This window comes from Heterocephalus glaber, unplaced genomic scaffold (assembly GCF_053883595.1).
Source record: "Heterocephalus glaber isolate CG9 unplaced genomic scaffold, H.glaber_assembly_v1.0 deba00001606, whole genome shotgun sequence".
Taxonomy (NCBI): domain Eukaryota; kingdom Metazoa; phylum Chordata; class Mammalia; order Rodentia; family Bathyergidae; genus Heterocephalus; species Heterocephalus glaber.
Genome location: NW_028258377.1, coordinates 37501204 through 37521241, shown reverse-complemented (window position 1 = coordinate 37521241; position 20038 = coordinate 37501204). Strand labels below are relative to the sequence as shown.

Genomic DNA, 20038 nt, shown 5'->3' with positions numbered 1-20038 from the left:
CCAAGAAAGGTAGATCCACAGCTAAGGACAAGTCCCGTCCATCCTGGCTCTTGTGCCCTATATGCAGGTGCCTCCAGGACATCGGTGGTGATCCTGTGCAGAGGTGGAGATGACTTTCTCATCCAATTTCCCAAATACTTCATTAAACAGCAATTCAGTAGGTGCCAGGCACAGCACAAGTTGGAACGCAATAGCTGTTCCTATTCTCCAGAAGCTCACTCTATAGGGCAGACCACATGTTTCACAGAAGATCTTGCTCTCACCTTCATGAATTCACATCTAAAACCAAGGAACTCCCAGGTGCAGATGTGGCCAGTAGTAGACCCCTTGCCTAGCACAGGCAAGGCATGGATTCGATCCCAGCACTGGGAGAAAAACAATCAAAAAGCCCGAGGCAAGAAGTGCCTGCCTCCTCTATCTCTGTGTGCCTTACAAGCTTTAGCACATCCCTCTTCAGGTTGACAGAGACAGGACCTAAAGGGTAACTCATGATCCTTTAGTACCAGCCTTGGGGCAGCAGCTCTTGGTCTATCCAGAAAGCAGGTGTGGGGGACAGGTCTGACTTTGGGTAAGCGGTGGTTCCTACCCCGTCTCTCTTCCAGGTCCTTCCTAAATAGACCTCTGCTCTTTTGTGCGTGTGTGATGCCAGGGATCAAACTCGGGACCTTGCGCTTGCCAGGCAGGCACAGCGCCACTGAGCTACATCCCTGGCCCCCAGCAGCATTCTTAGTCACTGTACAATGCGCTGCTCCAAACATCACAGGCTACTTGGTGACAACACAGGAACTTGGGTGGCAAAGCCTGGGCCATCAGGAAATACCAAGAGCCCTAGGTCCACTGAGAGGAATAATGCTCCATTGGACCACAGGGAGCCCAGGATGCTCGAAAGAGCACACTCCTCTGCTGCTTTGCTTTGCCATCCTACTAGGCACAGTGTCTGTCCACATTGCAGCCAGCGGCACAATGGCCTGAAGGAGGATTTCCAAGTGAGTGGCACTCCCAGAGGCAGAGTTCTGCAGCTAAGTGGGCACGTCGAAGCAGTCAGGTTCACTTCCGCCCAGACACGGCTTCTCCTGTTACCACCAAACATTACCGCCGAAAAGAATCACCCCCGTGAAAGCAGGGGCTTACATTTTCGCCATTTATTCTTTAAAATCTTATTCAAAATATTAAATAATACAATTTCAGATATGAAAAAATTACTGCAATCGAACAGTTCAGGGGTTTTTTTCTGCTGTGGCCCCTTCCTCCTCCGGAGCCAGCTGCAGCTGGGATGAAGCAGGCCCGGCACCGCCTCTCCCCTCCACCCGCTCTGGCCTGCTGGCCGCTGGGCTTTGCTTACACACAGTGCTAGAGGCCACGTTTCCTAAAAAGTTGCATCCACGCCTGAAAGTCAACCACGGTTCAAATCACATATTTACATATTGATCGGTTCTTTATGACAGAAAGACAGGTTAACATAAAATATGGTAAGTAATTTCCAGTTGCTGTAAAAAACGAAGAAGAAACTATAGTAAGTCCAGGAGGGGAAAGTCACTGTACACATGTACCCTTTATGTATACAAACAACTTCATTCGGATATAACTTTAATTCCAAAGACCTAAATACAGTATCATTCAAGTCATAATGTCCCCTCGGACCTATTCAAATCTATTTCACAACAAAAAACAAAATGGACAAATCCGATATAATCTTTTTTCTTCCAGACAGGGTCTCGCTATGTAGTGCAGGCTGGGCTTGGACTCACAGCAATCCCCCTGCCTCGGCCTCCCAAGTGCTGGGATTACAGGCGTGCGCCACCACATCCAGCAAATCTGATATCATTTTAAACTCTGCCCACTGCTTGAAAACTTGGAGGAAGCTGTGCTACACTCAACTACTAATTAAAAGAAACTGTTTGTGTTTAATATTTTACCATAGCTTCTACTTTCGATCTCTAAACTTAATTCAGCAATTCAAACCAAACAATGGCGTCTATATAACATTTTATCTATGTTCACTGCAAACGGTATCCTTTTTTTGCCGTAATTTCTAGACACATTTAATGTGTTACCTAAAATTGTGGTCAAATTGACCGATACCATTATCTTAAACTGTGTTTTAGCTGCCTAAAAACATTCAAAGAGTTTTCTTGAGAGAACAAAATGTTACCTAAATGTGATGCATTATCACATCTACCCTTGGCTACCCTTGTACATTACAGTTGGTGACCACCAAGAAATGGATATTAAAAAATTCACATTTGGATGGCAGAGTGTGAATCTAAAAAAGTGGTACTAGATTTGTTAGAATTTAGCTACAAGTTTGGGATCTTTTAAAGGTACTACAGCTTCCAGAAGTAGTACAAGAAATGGAAAATAATAAAAACTAACGGTATAAATATAAGGTTACACTTAACTTACATTTGGGACACCTGGGTGAATCAGCTCTAAAAATGTAGATAAAAAATTATATACCTCTGTTTGTGACACTGAATTTCCAAAGCACCAAGGCAAAAGAGAGACCCGCCTCTCATTTGAGTGCCAATTGCTATGGCAAACACCTGCACAGCATCAGACAAAAAGTCAAACAAATGAAATTACATAATAAGCAAACTCAAACCACAGTGCTTTAAAAAATATAATCATTGGTGATCTTCAGAGAAGGCATCGCCTCATGAACATTCTGGTCTAGACGATGATATTCCACCGTTTTAGAACAAAGGCCATCACGCCACTTTCTGCTTTGAACTAGGAGGAAAATCTGGAATAAAACAAAAGGAATTAGACATGCAAAAGAGAAAACAGGGCACGGTCAACATGTTTATAACAAGGAAACAGCTTTCTCCTAGGCCCCCAAACACAAATATTCCACATCACCAGCAACGGAAGGCTATTCTGGTTTCTATCCAGTAAATAAGCGCAGACAGTGTGCCTCAAATTTCAACACGCACGGGGTCCTCAGGGCTCGGTCTCAGCCGAGTGAGGAGACTGAGCCTGCGTGCTTCATGAGTCCCTTAGCAGACACCAGGATACATACAGGATCATTAGCATTTAAATTCCATCTACCTCAAACACCTACAGAGCTAGGGATGGATCAGTAATGACCAAAGACTCAAAGGGCTTATTTGTCTGCCATTTTCTACTAATGGGTTCACTGATTCTCAAAGTTGGAAGGCATTTTGAAAATAAGGTCCATTTAAAAAAAAATAAATTAAATAAAATTAAATTTAAAAAAATAAGGTCCATTTTGCCATTCCTCAAGTAGAAAAAAAAATCAAGACCTCGAAGAACATGTTATACGGAATCACAGAGCAAGTTCCAATAAAGCCAAGAACTAAGATTTCCTTTTCTTTTGGGTTTTTTTTGAAACAGGGTCTCACTATGTAGTTCAGACTGGCCTTGAACGCCTGGTGATCCTCCTGCCTCAGCCTTCTGAGTGCTGGGATCATAGGCGTGCGTCACCACGCCCAGCAAGATTTCCTTAAGTATTAAAAAGGAAATGGTGTGCTTGATCTCCCTGTAGATATTCTGAAAGACTTAACTCTGGCTGTGAGGCTACAGGGTGCAAAGATGAACCCTCACATTAAATGACCCAGCCACACTATTTATGCCTCCTTTGCCTCATACAGCCCAGCAAAATAATTCCCATTCAGAAATAAATGTTCATAACATTTTCTGAGTCAAAAAGTGGAAATCATCTAAACGTCCAATAAGAAACCAATCATGCAGGTTTTAAGCCATGTTTTTAAAGAATATTAATGTTATAGTAATGCTCATGATGTGTTATATAAAAATATATAATGTTATCTATATGACATAACAACCATTTAAAAATTACACACTGGGGGGCCGGGGACTTAGCTCAGTGGTTCCACCACCTGCCTCGAAAGCGTAAGGTCCCGAGTTTGATCCCTGGTACAAAAAAAAAAAAAAAAAAAAAGACTCAAAAAGAATTAGTAAGGGCCAGTCATGAAGCACATGCCTGTAATCCCAGCTACTCAGAATCCTGAGGCAAAAGGATAGTAACTTCAAGGTCAGCCTGGGCAATTTAGAGAAATACTGTCTCAAAATTTAAAAAATTAAAAGGCCTAAGGATATAGTGCATGGTACTACTTTCCTACTCATGCATGAGCCCCTGGATTCAAAAAGAATTGAGAAAATATATGACTACAATAATGAAGTGCAACTAGAGGAGCTAAATAAATCCCAAACTTACCTTCCTCTTATTGTGATACGTAACGTAAACAACAGCAATACAAAAAGCAAAAATAATAAGATGAAAAAAGAAATGGCTGTCTTCCTCTTCTATATTTGAGGATGGAGACTTAAAAGATTTCACTGACTGTTCGATTTCCATATAGCCCCTGTTTTCTTCCAGAGCCTCCTCGGACTCCTCATCCCTGGGGCTCGTGGTCCAGTCGTAGTCTGGCTCTCCGTAATCACCGTTGTCCAGAGGGTCTCTGGCTGGGGAGGGAGAGCTGTTGGGCTCCAGGAGATCCTCCTCCTCCTCCTCCAGGCTTGGGTCTCCATTGTTAACAGCTGCTTCTGGGAGCAGAGAGGTGGCCGGGGAGGTGCCGGGGGCCGCCGACACACCTTGGCTTTTCTCAGTACTAGTCGGGGGAGGGCGAGTGGTGCTGGCTTGGGAAACAGGTGTAGTTTGGTTTTCCTGGTTTAAAGCATCTGTATTTGAAGTAGAAACATCTGGGCTGTGTACAGTTGGGCTTTCGGGCTCTATCACTGATACCTCTGAAATAAAAGAGTAAAGACACAACCCTGAGATCTCCAGTTTTATCTCCACCAAGCTAAAAAGCATACTTAAAATTCTTGGTAAGCATTCTCTCTGCTAAATTCCTGTAACTTTCTCTTGAGAACTAGCTGTTAAACCTGCACAGACAGCACCCAGGTCCATTTCTTCTCAGCCAAACATTCAGCAGATGACAACTGCTTTTCGAGACAGCAGCACTTGACCGGCACAAAGGATCCACTCCCAGTTGCCTGCCACTGAAAGGAAAGAGCAAGTAGCAGGCAGAGCACACAGCTTCCCCACCCCTGCTGGGTTCCTTTCACAAAGAGAGGGGCTCAGTGTCCCAGTCCAGGCTCCACCTCAGTCCGGAACAGAAAGAGGCGGCGGGCACAGGCTGAGGAGCTCACAGAGACTGACTTGAACCTAAACACTCTCAGCACAACACGACAAATGGAAGAGAAGGTGGAGACAACCCTTAGGTAGCATTTCTAAGGATACGTGAACTGAAAAGACTCCTTCCAAGTTAAAAAAGAAAACAAATATTCTCAGGAAGAAAAAAGGGAAAGTCCCAGAAGACAAAATTAGAACTGGCCCATGAAAGCTGAGGGACAGCTGGACCGTGGTGAAGACTGGGGAGCCACCCAGGAATGGAGAATGACAGAAAATTATTTACGTTAGTAACTCTAGATATCAAGAGGAGCCAACAGAGGAAGATTCAACAGGGGAGATCCTGGTGAAATTGAACCATGTTCCTAATTTATAATCAAATATAGCATCAGGTGAAGAACTTCAAGGATATTATGTTTAACAGCAAAATACTGTCATGTGGGATCTAAATACACTCAGATAACATTTTAAAGTCTATCAAAATGAAATATTTTATAGGGATAAGATTAAACCAACTAATCAGGGCTTTCACAATTGTATGTGTGCATACATAAACAATCGTTTGCTAGGGCCGGGGATTTAACTCAGTGGTTTCATCGCCTGCTGCAGAAGCGCAAGGACCCGAGTTCAATCCCTGGTACCAAAAAAAACCACAAAACAATTGTTTGCTTATGCGAATACACATATATCAGAGTTGACATCTATTTGCATAGAAAAAAGAAATAGCTGGTTTCAACTGGGCTGAATAGTCCCAGAAAAATAATTTAGTAAATTCATTCTAAAAGAAACTAGGGCTAGCTGGCCATGCTGGTGCACACCTGTAATCCCAGCACTCTAGAGGCTGAGGCAGCAGGATCACTGTGTTTTAGAGGCCACTGTGGGCTACGTGTACTCACGCGTGGGCCAGCATGAGTACAAGGCCAGCCTGAACTGCACAGCAAGATCCTGTCTCAAAAAACCCGAGGGAACTGAAAAGACAAATGCTCAATTAGTTTTAGACCTCAATATCTTTCCCAACAAATGACAGAACTAGACCTTTCCTACAAAAAATTGGCAACACCATTAAGCAACACAATCTACATGACATTACAGAACCTCTACCTAATAATGGCAAAATACATTTTCTTTTCAAGAGCCCAAAAAACATACACCAAAATATACCACGTCATGGAGCATACAGCAAACCTCAACAAACTCAAAAGAATTGAAATTACAGTGTCTGCTCTCCGATAATACTGGAATCTAATCAGATATTGGAGCTTAGCGATAGAGGGCTTGTTGTTCAACAGGCACCACAAAACAAAACAACAAAAACACGTAATAAAAAAGGAAAATCTCAAAACACTTAAAACAACATACTGCTAAATAAACTGTGAGTCACAGAGGAAGCTTCAAGGGTAATTTTTAAAATACAATGAGCTAAATGCAAATAAAAATAGAACATGTTAAACTGTATGGAATGTAGTTTAAGGTGAGGGAAATTTATAATACTAGATGCACATACTAGAAAAGAATGTCTCAAACCAATCATGTAAATTCCTGGCTCCAGAACCTAGAAAAAGAATACAATTAATTCAAAGCCAGAAAGGAAATGATAAAAAGCAGCAAACAATACAATCGGAAAACCAGGAAAATACTGAAAATTGAATACAAAAATTGGTTCTCTGAAAAGATTTTTTAAAAATGACAAATTCCCTAGCAGGTGTGACAAAGAGAAGATACAAACTATCAACACCAGAGATCAAACAGGATACCACTACAAACCCTGCAGACATCAAGGAAAATAAGAGAATACCATAAACAACTATACCCATAGGAAATGGATAGTTTCTTGAAATCACAAAGTACCCCAGCTCACCTAATATGAAATGAATCATTTGAGTCACTCTCCAACTATTAAAGAAGTGATTGTCATTTTAAAATCCTCCCAAAATAAATCACCAGGCCCAAGTGGTTTCACTGGAGAATTCTACCAAACATTTAAACAAGACTTAATACCAATTCTACACTAGCTCTTCCAGGGACAAAAGGAGAGAGAGAACATTTCGCAATTCTTTTTATGAAGCCAAGACTATTATCCTAATACCAAAACCAAAGACCTTACAGAAAAGAGAAACTATAGACCAGCAATGGCAAACCTTTTAGAAACGAGGGCTCAAACTGCAACCCCAAACCCACTTATTTGTCGCAAAGTGCCAACACCGCAATTAAACCTGAATGCTGAGGTTTCAGTTTAGAAAAAACAACTCATACATTAATCTTTTGTCTTCAAAGAAAAACACAATATCAAGCGTGCCTTAGGTTTGCCACCACTGCTATAGACCAACTCTTATGAATATACATCCTTAACAAAATATTAGCAAATGGAAATTAACAGTGTGAGTGTTACAGTTCAGATGCTGACTGGCTCCCAAAGGCCCGCATGTTAAGGCTTGTTTCCCAGAGTGGAGCTACTGGAGCCACAGAACCTCTGGGAGGTGGGGGCCTGTGGGAGTTCCAGAGGTCACTGGGGAACGTGGGCTCCTGATTGCCCTCCACTCTCTCTCTCTCTGCTCCCTGGCTAATATCAGTGGTTTGCTCCACCACACATTCCCACTACGACATGTTACCCTCACCAAAAGCCCGAAGCCATGGGTTCAAAGATCTCAGCCTTGAACCTCCTGGAGGAGAGTAAACTCTTTCTCTTTACAACTGCCTCAGATACTGCATTACAGTAACACAAAACTAATATCAAATAAAGAAAGAAAGAAAGAAAAAAAATATAGGAAGGGCTGGGGATGTAGCTGAGTGGTACCATCCCCACCTGGCAAATGCAAGGTCCTGAGTTCAACCCTGGATACCAGAAAAAAAAAATCATAGGAGCAAAGGTTATAGCTCAGTGGTTGACCATAGACTTAGCAAGCACAAGGCCCCAGGTTTGATACCCAGGACCACACACACACACACATATGCCATATATACGAGACTGGTTCAATATTTTTAAATTAATCAGTGTAATCCATCATATTAGCAGACCAGATGAACCGCAACCTAAGTCTCATACCTTACACAAAAAATAACTAAAAGTAAAATCGCATATCTAATTGTAAATATAAAACCTTAGAAAGAAGACACAGGATAAAATCTTTGAAATTTAGCACTAGAAAAAGACTTCTTAGTCTTTGATTCCAAAAACACAATACATAAAAGGAAAAGAATGATAACTGGATTTCTTCAAAATTAAAAAATTTTGTTCTGTGAAAGACCCTCCAATGAAAATAAAACAAGATACAAAGTGGCAAAAAAATACATTTTAAGTACTATATCCAACAAAGGACTTGTTTCTAGAAAATATAAAGAATTCTTGAGGGGGCCAGGGATTTAGCTCAGTGGTCCCACTGCCTGCCTCCCAAGAGTAAGGTCCCAAGTTCAATCCCCAGTACCAAAAAAAAAGAATTCTTAAAACTCAAAAATTTTCATAAAAGCGAACAACCCAGTTAGAACTTTGGCAAAAGACACAAAAAGATGTTTCACCAAAGAAGACACACAGATGGCAAATAAGCACATGAAAAGATCATTAGCCACTAGGGAGATGCAAATGAAAACCACAATGAGACATCACTGCACACACCAGAACGGCTAAATAAAACACCACGACAGCACCAAATGTTGGCAAGGATGCACAGAAAAAGGATCACTCATGTTGCTGGTGAGAATGTAAAACAAGACAGCCACTCCAGAAAACAATTTGGCAGTTTCTTTAAAACTAAACACACAACTACCACATCACCCAGAAACTGCATTCCTGGGCATTTATCCCGGAGAAATGAAAACTCACATACATACATAAATCCGAATATGAATGTTTATAGAAGCTTTATTCTTTATTTTTTTTTTGGTACTGGGGATCAAACTCGGGTCCATGCACTTGTGAGTCAGGCACCGGAACCACTCCAGCCCCAGAACCTTTATTCTTAGTAGCCTAAAGCTGCAAATAACCCTGACGTGCTTCAGCAGGTGAGTAATGAAGGTAGAGTACATCCATGCCATGGAATATTACTCAGCAATAAAAAGAAACAAACTGATGACGGATTTAACACCCTGGTTGAATCTCAGAGAACGATGCTGAGTAACAAAAGGCCAATCCCAAAGGTTACGTGCTCCAAGACTCCATTCATATCAGACTCTCAAAATAACAAAATTATAGAAATGGAAAACAAATCTGTAGCTAGCAGAAATTCAGGAGGGAAGGGGTAGGTTTAGAGTCAACAAGTGTGACCACGAAATGCCCTGTATCTTGACTACTGATGTCAACACCCTAGTTGTGCTATTGTACTACAGTTGTGCAAGATGCTGTTATGGAAATCTCAGAAAGAAATACACAGAGACACAGAATTTGGATAAAATAATAAAATTTCTTCTCGCAAGCGGACGGGAATGCCAGAAACCAGTCTGGTCAGTATCCACCCCTCTTTGTTCAGCGTTTCCCTTTTTATATCCTTTTTAGCCATTATCTCATCCCTAGTGGTCTTTGATGTGTAAATACAATTCCAGTTCCTATTTACAAGTCACAGACACAAGATAGGCCGCATACATTGTAAATTCACCCTGGCACGGTAACTTTCTTAGGTTAATGAAGTTACAGGTTAGAGTCAGATAATCCTCACCTTAAACAAGGAGTTCCAGGAAAAGCAAATCTTAAAAGAACACATGACTTATTTTGCTTCTACAACTACCTTAATATTCAATCTATTAAGTTATCTAAAACTTTTCCATATCAATGCTACTGTGGGGGAAGATTGAGTAAAGTGTTAGACGGTCTCGGTATTATTTCTTATAACTGCAAGTGAATTTATAACAATCTCAAACGAAAAAGTGTGATTTCAAGGACTGAATTTCTATACCCCACTTGCTCTACCAACAGTCTCCCTCTCAATTAACTGCAACTCCATCTTTCTGGTTACTCAGAACAAAAACCTTAAGAGTTGTCACTTTCTTAACATTTCACATCTGATCTGTTACTCTGTTCAGTTCTCCAGTGCTACCCTCCAGTCCAAGGAGACACTCTGCTGACTGTTACAGCCTCCTAACTGATCTGCTTGCCTCCGACTGACACGACCTGCACCCTAACCACTGCGCACACTCACACAGAGGCCAGAGTCCTCCTATACAAACTTAGGGAGACGTGGTCACTTGTCTACTTAAAACCCTCCAGGGTGTGTGTGTGTCTCTCTGTCTCTGTCTCTCTCGTCTTTTTAATAATCCACAGGCTCCAACAGATCTAGCTCCCAATCTTCACCCTCATCAACACTTACTAATCTGCACTGCCTACTTAACATCAGGCATTCAACAAACAACATGCTCTTGACCCAGCTCCCATCACGAGCCCCACGCGGCCTCCAGAGTAGCATCTCTATACTTCTGTACCCACTGGATCTCCCGAGAAGCCCTTCCCATGATCTCTGCCTGCTCGGGCGGGGGGGGGGGGGGGGAAGCCCACTTGTTCTAAGGACACCTCCGAAATCACCCGATTCACTGTTTAATTCCAAGACCTAGCACAGGGTTGGAGAATGTACATTGTTTCAGAAATGACTTAGAAGTAAAACGAAAATACAGCATAGGAAAATAAACTGAGAATTCATCTGAAACACTGATACAAAGGAGATCAGCCTGGGGGTCTGACCTCCTCTCCTTCGACTCAGAAGAGCTGACCCAGCCACGGAAGAGTATCCAGAACAACCAAAGCGACAGCTCTGCTTTTCTTCCCTTCCCACTGCAGCCCCTTTCTCCTTTTGCCCTCAAGTCCCTTTTTCCCTGCACTCCCCTCTTCCCTTCACCCTACTCCCTGTTCCTGCTATCACCCCATGATCTTCGGCAAATGTAGCTACTTACTACATATGAAAGAGAGAGAGAGAGAGAAACTGATAACTCTGATGTTACGGATTTAACCGCAAAGCTTCTACACATATATGTTACCTTAGACTTCTAAATCTTCTACTTCTTCCTTTCCTAACTCATTTTGCCTCTCTAGTTAAAATGACATTTTAAAAATAAGACATTTTAAGGTGGCATACATCTGTAATCTCAGCACTCAAGAGGCTGAGACAGGAGGATCACCTCAAGTTTGAGGCCAGCCTAGGCAACATAGTGAGTTCAAGGCCAAGCCTGAATGACATACTGAGACTTCCTCTCAAAAAACAAGAAACTTTTTAAATTTAATTCTCTTCGTCTATGGGACCCTTTTTTTAAAAACTGTCTTGAAATAAAGCTATACAGTGGACCCTTGGCTTACAAACTCAATTTGTTCTCAAGGGCTGGTTGTAACTCAAGTTGGTCAGTGAAGGCTCAGGCTCCTCTACACAGCCTTCAAAGTCTGCCTCCTGCGTACAGGCAGATCTCAGTGTCCTCAGAGAGACACTGGCCCAGGATTTCTCAGTGAACCCCACACAGGAAAGGACGCTACAATGCTCCTTCCAGACCTCTTTAAGGGTTAAATCTGTATCTGAGACCAGCTGGAAGCACAAGCAGCCAGCATTCGAGTCATAACTCAAGACTTTGATCATAAGTTAGAACTAAAATTCCAGCCATAATCCAAGTTGTGGCCTTGTCAAGCCAGTCTTAACTCAAAGGGTCCACTGTACTGGCATTTCTCAATTTGAGAATGCAATTTGCCGAGTGTGTACGAGACCTTAGGTTCAATTCCCAGAACTGCAAAAACCATTTTTTTAAGAATGCAGGTAACTCTGAGAATTCATTCATACACTGGCTTGAGAAAATCTGCTTAAAACTTAAATGCCTCACACATTTACACTATACCTAACAATGGAAAACACGGAGAGTACAAACTTTTGAAATAGTATGGCAAAAAGAGCCCCAAGCTGGTCATCCTGTGATCAAAACGCTGTTAATGTTTTTACTTTGCCACAACAAAAACATAAAATTGAAAACTTCTCACAGACTGCCGACAATACACCTAAGCACTGACATTTTTTTTCCCTGTTACCAGGATTGAATTCAGGACCTTGTGCTTTCCAGACAGGCGCAGCACCACTGAGCTACATCCAGGGCCCCAGCACTGACATTTTAAGAAACCTAACACAGAACAAGTTTAAATAAATCTAATGTGGTAACTTTCCACCTTCTAAACTTACTTGAATTTTGGCACTTTTTTGGAGACAGTCTCGCAGTTCAGGCTGGCCTTGAACTCACTATGTAGCCCAGGCTGGCCTTGATCATGCGACAGTCCTCCTGCCTTGGTCTCCCAAGCGCTGGGATTACAAGCATATGCCACCATGCCTGGCTTATCTGAAATTTGCAACTGAACACATTCCCGTTTTTAATTTTCTTATCAAGAGTGATTACTTTGAAATTACTCCAACACAGGCATGCTTACAAAAAAAACCCTTATACTGTGTACTACTCTATTGTGATGAAGCTGCTCTCCTGTGAAAAACATGTATGTTAGCCAGGTCTGGTGGTTCATGCCTGTAATTCCAGCCCTTGGAAGACTGAAGCAGGAGAAGTGCTGCAAGTTCATGGCCACCTTTGAGACCTTGTCTCAAAAAAAAATCAAAAAAAAGCACTTATGTCAGTTTTCTTTTATTTTCAGTAGGGGATAATCTGAATATATAAGATCATTGTATATAAAGACTTAATTTAGACGATAAAGGGGCCCTAAAAGGTACAAGCAGCTGAAGCAATACGTAGTGGCCCTAACAAAAAGAGAATAAGGACACTATAACACTTCACATACCTCCTCATTTGCCTCCCCCCCACCCCAACACAAGATTTTCAATCATCATACAGAGAAAAGTCACTTCTCAAACTAGTTCCCAGACATATATCCCCAAACCATACTTCTTAGGCATTCCAGCAGAAAATACAAATATTTCAATGCCATTTTTTCTTAGTTAAATGATCAAAACAATTATGCAGCCAGGGATGTGGCTCAGTGGTGCCATCCCTGCCTGGCAAGTGCAAGGTCCTGAGCTCGATCCTTGGTACTGAAAATAAAATTATGCAGCGAGGCATGGTAGTACATGCCTGTAATCCCAGGACTCTAGGAGACTGAGGCAGAAGGACTGTAAATTTGAGCCCAGCCTGGACAACTCAGCAACCAGTAAGACCCTATCTCAAAATAAAAACTAAAAAGAGCTGGGAATATAGCTCAATGGGAAGGCCCTGGGTTCAATCCCCAGTATCAGAAAACACGAACGCGCGCACACACACACACACCCACACCCACACCCACACCCACACCCACACACACACACACACACACACAATTATGCTACTCAAGAACTTCAGGAACATCAGTATCGGCATCAACCAGGGGAAAATGCTCCTTACTTCTTTTTTTTCCCCTCAGTACTGTGCTAGGGTATCAAACCCAGGAGCACTCTGCCACAGAGCTATATCCCGAAATCTCTTTAATCTTTGAGACAGGGTCTCACTAAATTGCCAGGCAGAACTCAAAGGTGAGCTCCTCCTGTCTCAGCCTCCTTTAGTGCTGAGATTACTGGAGTACCTTTTACTAAGAATGGAAGGACCCTGTGAAAATGGACCATAAGCTGGGGATTTAGCTCAATGGTTCCGGTACCTGCCCCGCAAGGGCAAGGACCTGAGTTCGATCCCCAGTACCAAAAAAAAAAAAAAGAAAGAAAGAAAATGGACCACAGTCCTTTTCAGACCTGTAAACACTTCTGAGAGGGCAGTCCCCTGCTGACCTTTGGTGTTGCTGAGGAAACACTGAGTATGTACCCACAGCACGGTAGTAAAGAAATGTATAGCTGGACATCCTCTGTTGAACTAAGAAAATTATCCTGGTTCACAGTGTTTTTCATCTTACTCTAAACAGCTAAGTTAGATAGAAATTAATAAGCAATCAGAGAGGGACTGGGCCCTCAAGGAAGTCAGCACAGAGGAAGAAACAAAGATTGTGGCTGGAGGTGAATCTGAGGAGAGCCAGGCCTTGCGCTGGAGAGGCCAGGCCTGTAGGATAAACTGCAACCTGAGAGGATACTGTCATTAGAACTGCCTGGTCCAGTGAGCCCAAAACACATCAGATGCCTAAATGGCTGACCAGAATATCTGGACCCCTCCCTTTCCAAGAAATCCTTTGTTCTTTCCATGTATGCTTGCTACGTGACTCTTTCCCAACTGGATTGATATTAGCTAAGTGACTATACTTGTAATCCTACAAATTGATTGTAGTTTGGCCCACGTTGTGCCCACGTTGTGATTTTGCTATGTAAACACTCTTGACAAAAAGCCTCAGCAGCCACCCACTCAGGACTAGGCTGGAAATCCAGAAGCTATTCCTATTTCCAACAAAACTCCTAACTTCCTTCTTTGGCTCAGACTTCATTGCCCGATGTTGTGAGACCACAACCTCGGCTCACCTGACATCTAACAGGTTGGAGCTATTTTCCCCATAAACAACCTGAAAAATATTCTGGGAGGAAGGGATTATGTCTCAGACTTTAAAAGGGGTGAGGGGGTAATAAACAGGCCACTCTCTATGAACTAGTAAGTTCTTACTACATTTTTCCCACTAAGTTTCAGGCCCTCATTTAAAGATTTCTTCATTTGTCAATAAAGCCTACAATACCTTGATTTACAATGCAACGCTTGTAATAAAAAAAATCCTTTCTCAATCAAGTCCTATGGATCCATTAAAACAAGTCAGGGTTGTGCCTCGTATTTATTACACGTTGTATTTGCATACTATAACAACCTCGCTTGAAAAGAATCTCCTTTGTTCCCAACCTCCCCTCCTCCCAAGCCCCTCAGCAGTCCAACACCCAAGGACTCTGGCCCTTCATCAGAAGCTCCCACGTCCTCAGAGATGCACCCGTACCCTAAAGCAACACTTTCCTCTTGCCTTTCATTCTCTGAAATGTCCAATCGGCTTAGTTCGGTCGCCGGGTCACTGACCCTGCCACCTCGACTTTGACCACTGGCCTCACGCGCTATGGGAAAACCCCTCCCTCCCTCCTTCCTCTTTCCTTCCTTTCCTTGGCTGGTTCCCCGACTCTGGGGGTTCCTTAAGAAACCGCACCGCTCAGCCCAATCTCCTCCGCCCTTCTTCTGAGATCTTCCTAGCTCTCCATTCCCAGGAATTCTGGAGACCCCACGTCCACCATTCCTCGTGGCAGCCATTCTTCAAGTCTCGCCAGCCCCCCGCCACCACACCTCCTCCCCGCTCACCTACATTCTGTTCCCTGCCCCTTGGGTCCATCAGTTTCTCAGCCCCACTTCTCAAGCCCTCGGAGACCCCACAGTCCTGAACCCCTTTCAAATGCCACTCACTCCGCCCTCGGCGCCGCAGAGACCCTGCCCCAACTAGACACCGTCGAGAGCTCCGGCCCCGCGGAAGCGCCCTTCCCCTGGCTGGGCCTGCGTTCCGACCCGCGGCCGGCCCTCGGCGCCTTCTCGCGCCCGCCCTGACCCGAGCCCCCACCCTTTACCAGTGGTCACGAGAGGCACCAGCAGGAGCACCAGGACCAGCAGCCGCGCCAGCCCTCCGGGGGCCTGCATTCCCGACCCCGGCAGCAGCTTCGCTTGCACAGCCCCTCTCATCCTTCCCAGGGCGGTAGCGGCCATAATGGACTCGGCCGGGAGCCTGCGCTGTTGCTAGGCTTACGTCATGACGTCAGATATGCGCAAGGCGCCGCAGGCCGAGGCATTAACGTCCCAGCGTGATGACGTTGCAGCCTGGCGCGGAGCTAGGAACGCAAATCAGGAGGACGGGTTACGGGAGTTACAGCGTCGGGCAGCGTTTTGCATTCAGCTGTCGGTAAGGTCCCGGTGTGTGAGATGCTGAAGGACACAACATGATGAAGTACTTGACAGCCAGCAGAAGTTTAAAACATTTTTATAGGAAGATTCGGCCGTGTGCACTTATCACGAAAGTGACCTTCCCTCCTCACCCCGAAGATGAAGGAAACACAAAGGTTAATAGTGGTCACATTTAGGCGGCGATACTGTAACAGAACGAACCCTTAAGCCTTATGCTTTGCTGTGGAGACTATAGGTAAAACATAAAATATGTAGGATGGTAAAGGTATTATGAAGGCAGGGTAGGAAGTAGGGTGAAGTGTTGCCATTGTGAATGGCTTCCAGATTTCCTAAGACACCAGTTTTATTACTTTTTAAATTTTGTGACTTAAAACTCCCAGTATACAAAAATGCAAATTTCGAAGTCTCCAGCAAGTTCACTAGGGTCCTGGCACAATGCTATGGTCTGTGTCTACGTTCTGTGAATGTTTCCTTAATAAACAGCTATAGGCTTCATTCATGAAATCCCAGTTGATTCGTTTTTACGAACAGTAGCATGGTATAAAGGCATTTATTGTACCCACAGCTTTAGTACTGTCTCTGTGATTCCCTCAGAAGATGGCTGCTGTCCCCAGACAGCCCAACTGCCTCTTTACAGAATGAGAAGGGCCTGTGTTCTAGTTTCCCTGTAGCATTTATCTGGCCCCAGAGACAGCTCAGAAACACAGCAACTCTGTCAAGAAAACCAAGAAGTCATTCATGTGCACATTTTCCAAAGTCTGCCACAGCCTATATAGATGCAACGGTGCCTTTATTGCTAACCTTCCGGGTTAGCCAAGGCACGAAGTCTCCCCAAGTTCCCGAGAAGCTTTCACTTCTTTGACTACAGAAAACAACCACTTGGTTTAACAAATACTCTTCTATCCTAGTTTCTGCTTGTTTGGAGACTGCTTCAGACTTAAATAGGACTTTTTCTGTAATAAACACTTCAGTCTTCTCCCCATCCTCTGTCAACTTAGTCCATTTGTCCTCATAAGATTATCTCAATTCAACTGGTGAGAAATTATGAACTGAAACCATCTTCCACTGTGACATTCCAACACACTGCCTCTAAAAGGCAGACACTTAGTAGTAACAACTGGTGAGCAGATGCTCCCTTTTACTCAGAGGACCCTTTATTCATTTCAAAATAGTTAAGACTGTACCTGGCACCTGACCTGATCCACCCAGCAACCTTATGTGCCAGCAGCTCTGGACAAATTCTAAACATTCACTTAGAAACAGCTGCAAGTCCTTATAAACCTGAAGATACCATGACAAAAATACTGAAGCCATCTTTTTAGGTGACCAGTTACACAAATGCTAAGACTAAATCTGATACCTGTTTTGAATATCACTTTCAAACATCCAAAAAGAGGAACTCTGCCTAACATCATGAATGGAAAAAATGTCAGATTTGAAGCTGGAATGTGTTTCTTTGTGCATGAAATTTCCACGGATTGAAAGTATATATAGAATTCCAAAATAATCCCCTCTTCAATGACCTTCCCTCAGCCATTCACAGGGAGAATGCTGTGAATGTGATGGATCTTATACTGTGATGAGGTTCCTTTGCCCAGTAGTTAAAGTTTATGTTCGATTACTCCCCGTGGGCCTGACCTAACCAAGTGAGCCCTTAAAAGGAAGGAGGCTCTTCCTGCAGATGTGAAGCACAGGGGGAATAAAACATGAGGGAATGGAGTTTTTCTGTTCCGGGCAGGGCAGGTGGGAGGCAGCACGTGGCAAAGAAGGCTGGTGACCTCTAAGCACTGAGGGTGGACTGCAGCTTTGAGCAAGGAAATGGTGACCTCTAGCCTACAATCAAAAAGAACCAAGTCAGCAGCACCCATGAGGCCAGGAACAAGACTTCCAGCCTCTGGCTGGGATGAGAACACAGCCTGGTTGACAGCCTAATTTCAAGCACTATGAGAACCTATCTGAGTTTCTGACCTGCAGAACTGTAATGAGGTTTCCTTTTTGTTGGTACCGGGGATTGAAATCGGGTCCTTGCGCTTGCGCAGCAGGCGGTGAAACCACTGAGCTAAATCCCTGGCCCAAATGAGGATTCTTTAAAGCCATTAAGTTTAAAGTAATGTTAGGCATCAAAAGAGAAATAAGGGCTGGGGATTTAGCTCAGTGGTTCCAGTGCCTGCCTCGAAAGCACAAGATCTCAAGTTCAATCCCCGGTACCAAAAAAAAAAAAAAAAAAGATACTTTCAAAAGAGAAATAATATTCCTTTTCTCTTTTCTAATTTCTGTGACTAATGTTTCCAGAACTATATTGAACAGGAGTAGTGATAGTGGAGATCCTTGTCTTGTTCCTGATTTTAGCGTTAACCTTTTCAGTTTCTGACTATTTAGTATGATGTTGGCTGTTGGGTTTTTCATAGATATCTTTAATCAGGTTGAGATAAAGACGTTCTATTCCAATTTTCTGTGGGTTATCATGAATGGGTGTTGGATTTTGTCAGATAATTTTTCTGCATCTATTGAGATGATCATATGGTTTTTGTCCTTGGCTCTGTGAATATAGTGTATTATATTTATTGATTTATGTATGTCGAACCATCCTTGCATCCCTGGGATAAATCCGACTTGGTCAGGGTGTATGATCTTCTTGATGACCTCTGTATTCTGTTTGCCAGTATCTTCTTGAGGATTTTTGCAACTATGTTCATTAGGGAGAATGGCCTGTAGTTCTCTTTTTGGGTTGGGTCTTTCCCTGGTTTTTGAATCAAAGTAACACTTGCTTCTAGGAATGAATTTGGAAGTATTGCTTCCCTTTCAATTTCCTTGATGAGTTTAAAGAGTAATGGTGATAGTTCTTTAAATGTCTTGTAGAATTCAGCAGCAAAGCCATCAAGACCTGGGCTTTTCTTTATTGGTATATTTTTAATTACATTTTCAATTTCACTCATTGTAATTGGGGTGTTTAGAATTTCTGTATCTTCATTTAACTTTGGCCATTCGTATAGATCTAGGAATCTGTCCATTTCTTCTCTGTTTTCCACTTTATTAGACTACAGGTTCTCAAAGTAGGTATCGATGCTCTGGATTTCTGCTGGGTCTGTTGTGACTTCACCTTTTTCATTCTTGATCACATGGATTTGAGCCTTTTCTTTCCTTTTTTTTGATAAGGTTGGCTAAAGGTTTATCGATTTTATTTATTCTTTCGAAAAAACAACTCTTTGATTCATTCATTTTTTTGTATTGTTCTCTTAGTCTCCATTGCATTGATTTCTGCAACTGGGATCTCATCTTATTAAAAAGCTTCTGCACTGCAAGAGAAACCATCAACAGAGCTAAAAGACAACCTTCAATGTGGGGAAAAAAAATTTAGCAGCTGTACCCCAGACAAAGGACTACTATCTAGAATATATAAAGAACTGAAAAAAATCAGACCCCCCAAATTCAAAGACCCAATTCAAAAGTGGGCATCCAAAATGAACAGATGTTTCTTAGACAAAGAAATAAAGGCAGCAAATAAACATATGAAAAAATGTTCAACATCACTGGTCATTCAAGAGATGCAAATGAAAACAACGCTGAGATTCCACCTCACCGCAGAAAGAATGGCTGCTATCAAGAGATCAACCAATAACAAAAGCAGGCAGGGGTGTGGGGAGAAAGGAACCCTTCTCCATTGTTGGTGGGAGTGCAGACTGGTGCAACCACTGTGGAAATCAGTATGGAGATACCTCAAAGAACTAGGACTAGAGGTCCCATTTGACCCAGCTATTCCCCTGCTGGGTATCTTTCCAAAAGAATTAAAAGAATCATATCATACCACAGCGACATATGTGCACCCATGTTCATAACAGCTAAAGCTTGGAAACAACCCAAGTGCCCATCAACTGGAAACTGGATAAAGATGTGGTTTTTTTATAAAATGGAGTACTACTCAGCCATAAAAAATGAGAAACTAGAGACATTTATAGCTAAATGGATGCATATCCAGGCCATACTCTTGAGAGCTTGTTTGGAGGTTCTAGCAGGGGAGCGCAGCTACTCGTATACCCTTGACCGAGGAAACAGTCCTCCTCTATCGGGGGTGGTCGTCCTCTTCAACCGAGCGCACAGCTTTGGGAGGGACGCACATGGAGCGGTGAGGGAGGAAGGGGACCCTCG

General features: G+C 43.0%; 1 protein-coding gene across 1 annotated transcript; it reads right to left on the bottom strand.

The window, feature by feature from the left end:
• Window positions 1-1127: 1127 nt before the first annotated feature.
• Window positions 1128-15757, bottom strand: CUNH5orf15 (chromosome unknown C5orf15 homolog). The gene is made up of 3 exons (XM_004836582.4): window positions 15562-15757; window positions 4199-4728; window positions 1128-2743 (listed from the first exon to the last, which is right to left on the bottom strand). The coding sequence occupies exons 1-3, from the start codon at window positions 15695-15697 to the stop codon at window positions 2612-2614; spliced, it is 798 nt and encodes a 265-aa protein (XP_004836639.2). The 5' UTR covers window positions 15698-15757; the 3' UTR covers window positions 1128-2611.
• Between the last annotated feature and the right edge of the window lie 4281 nt (window positions 15758-20038).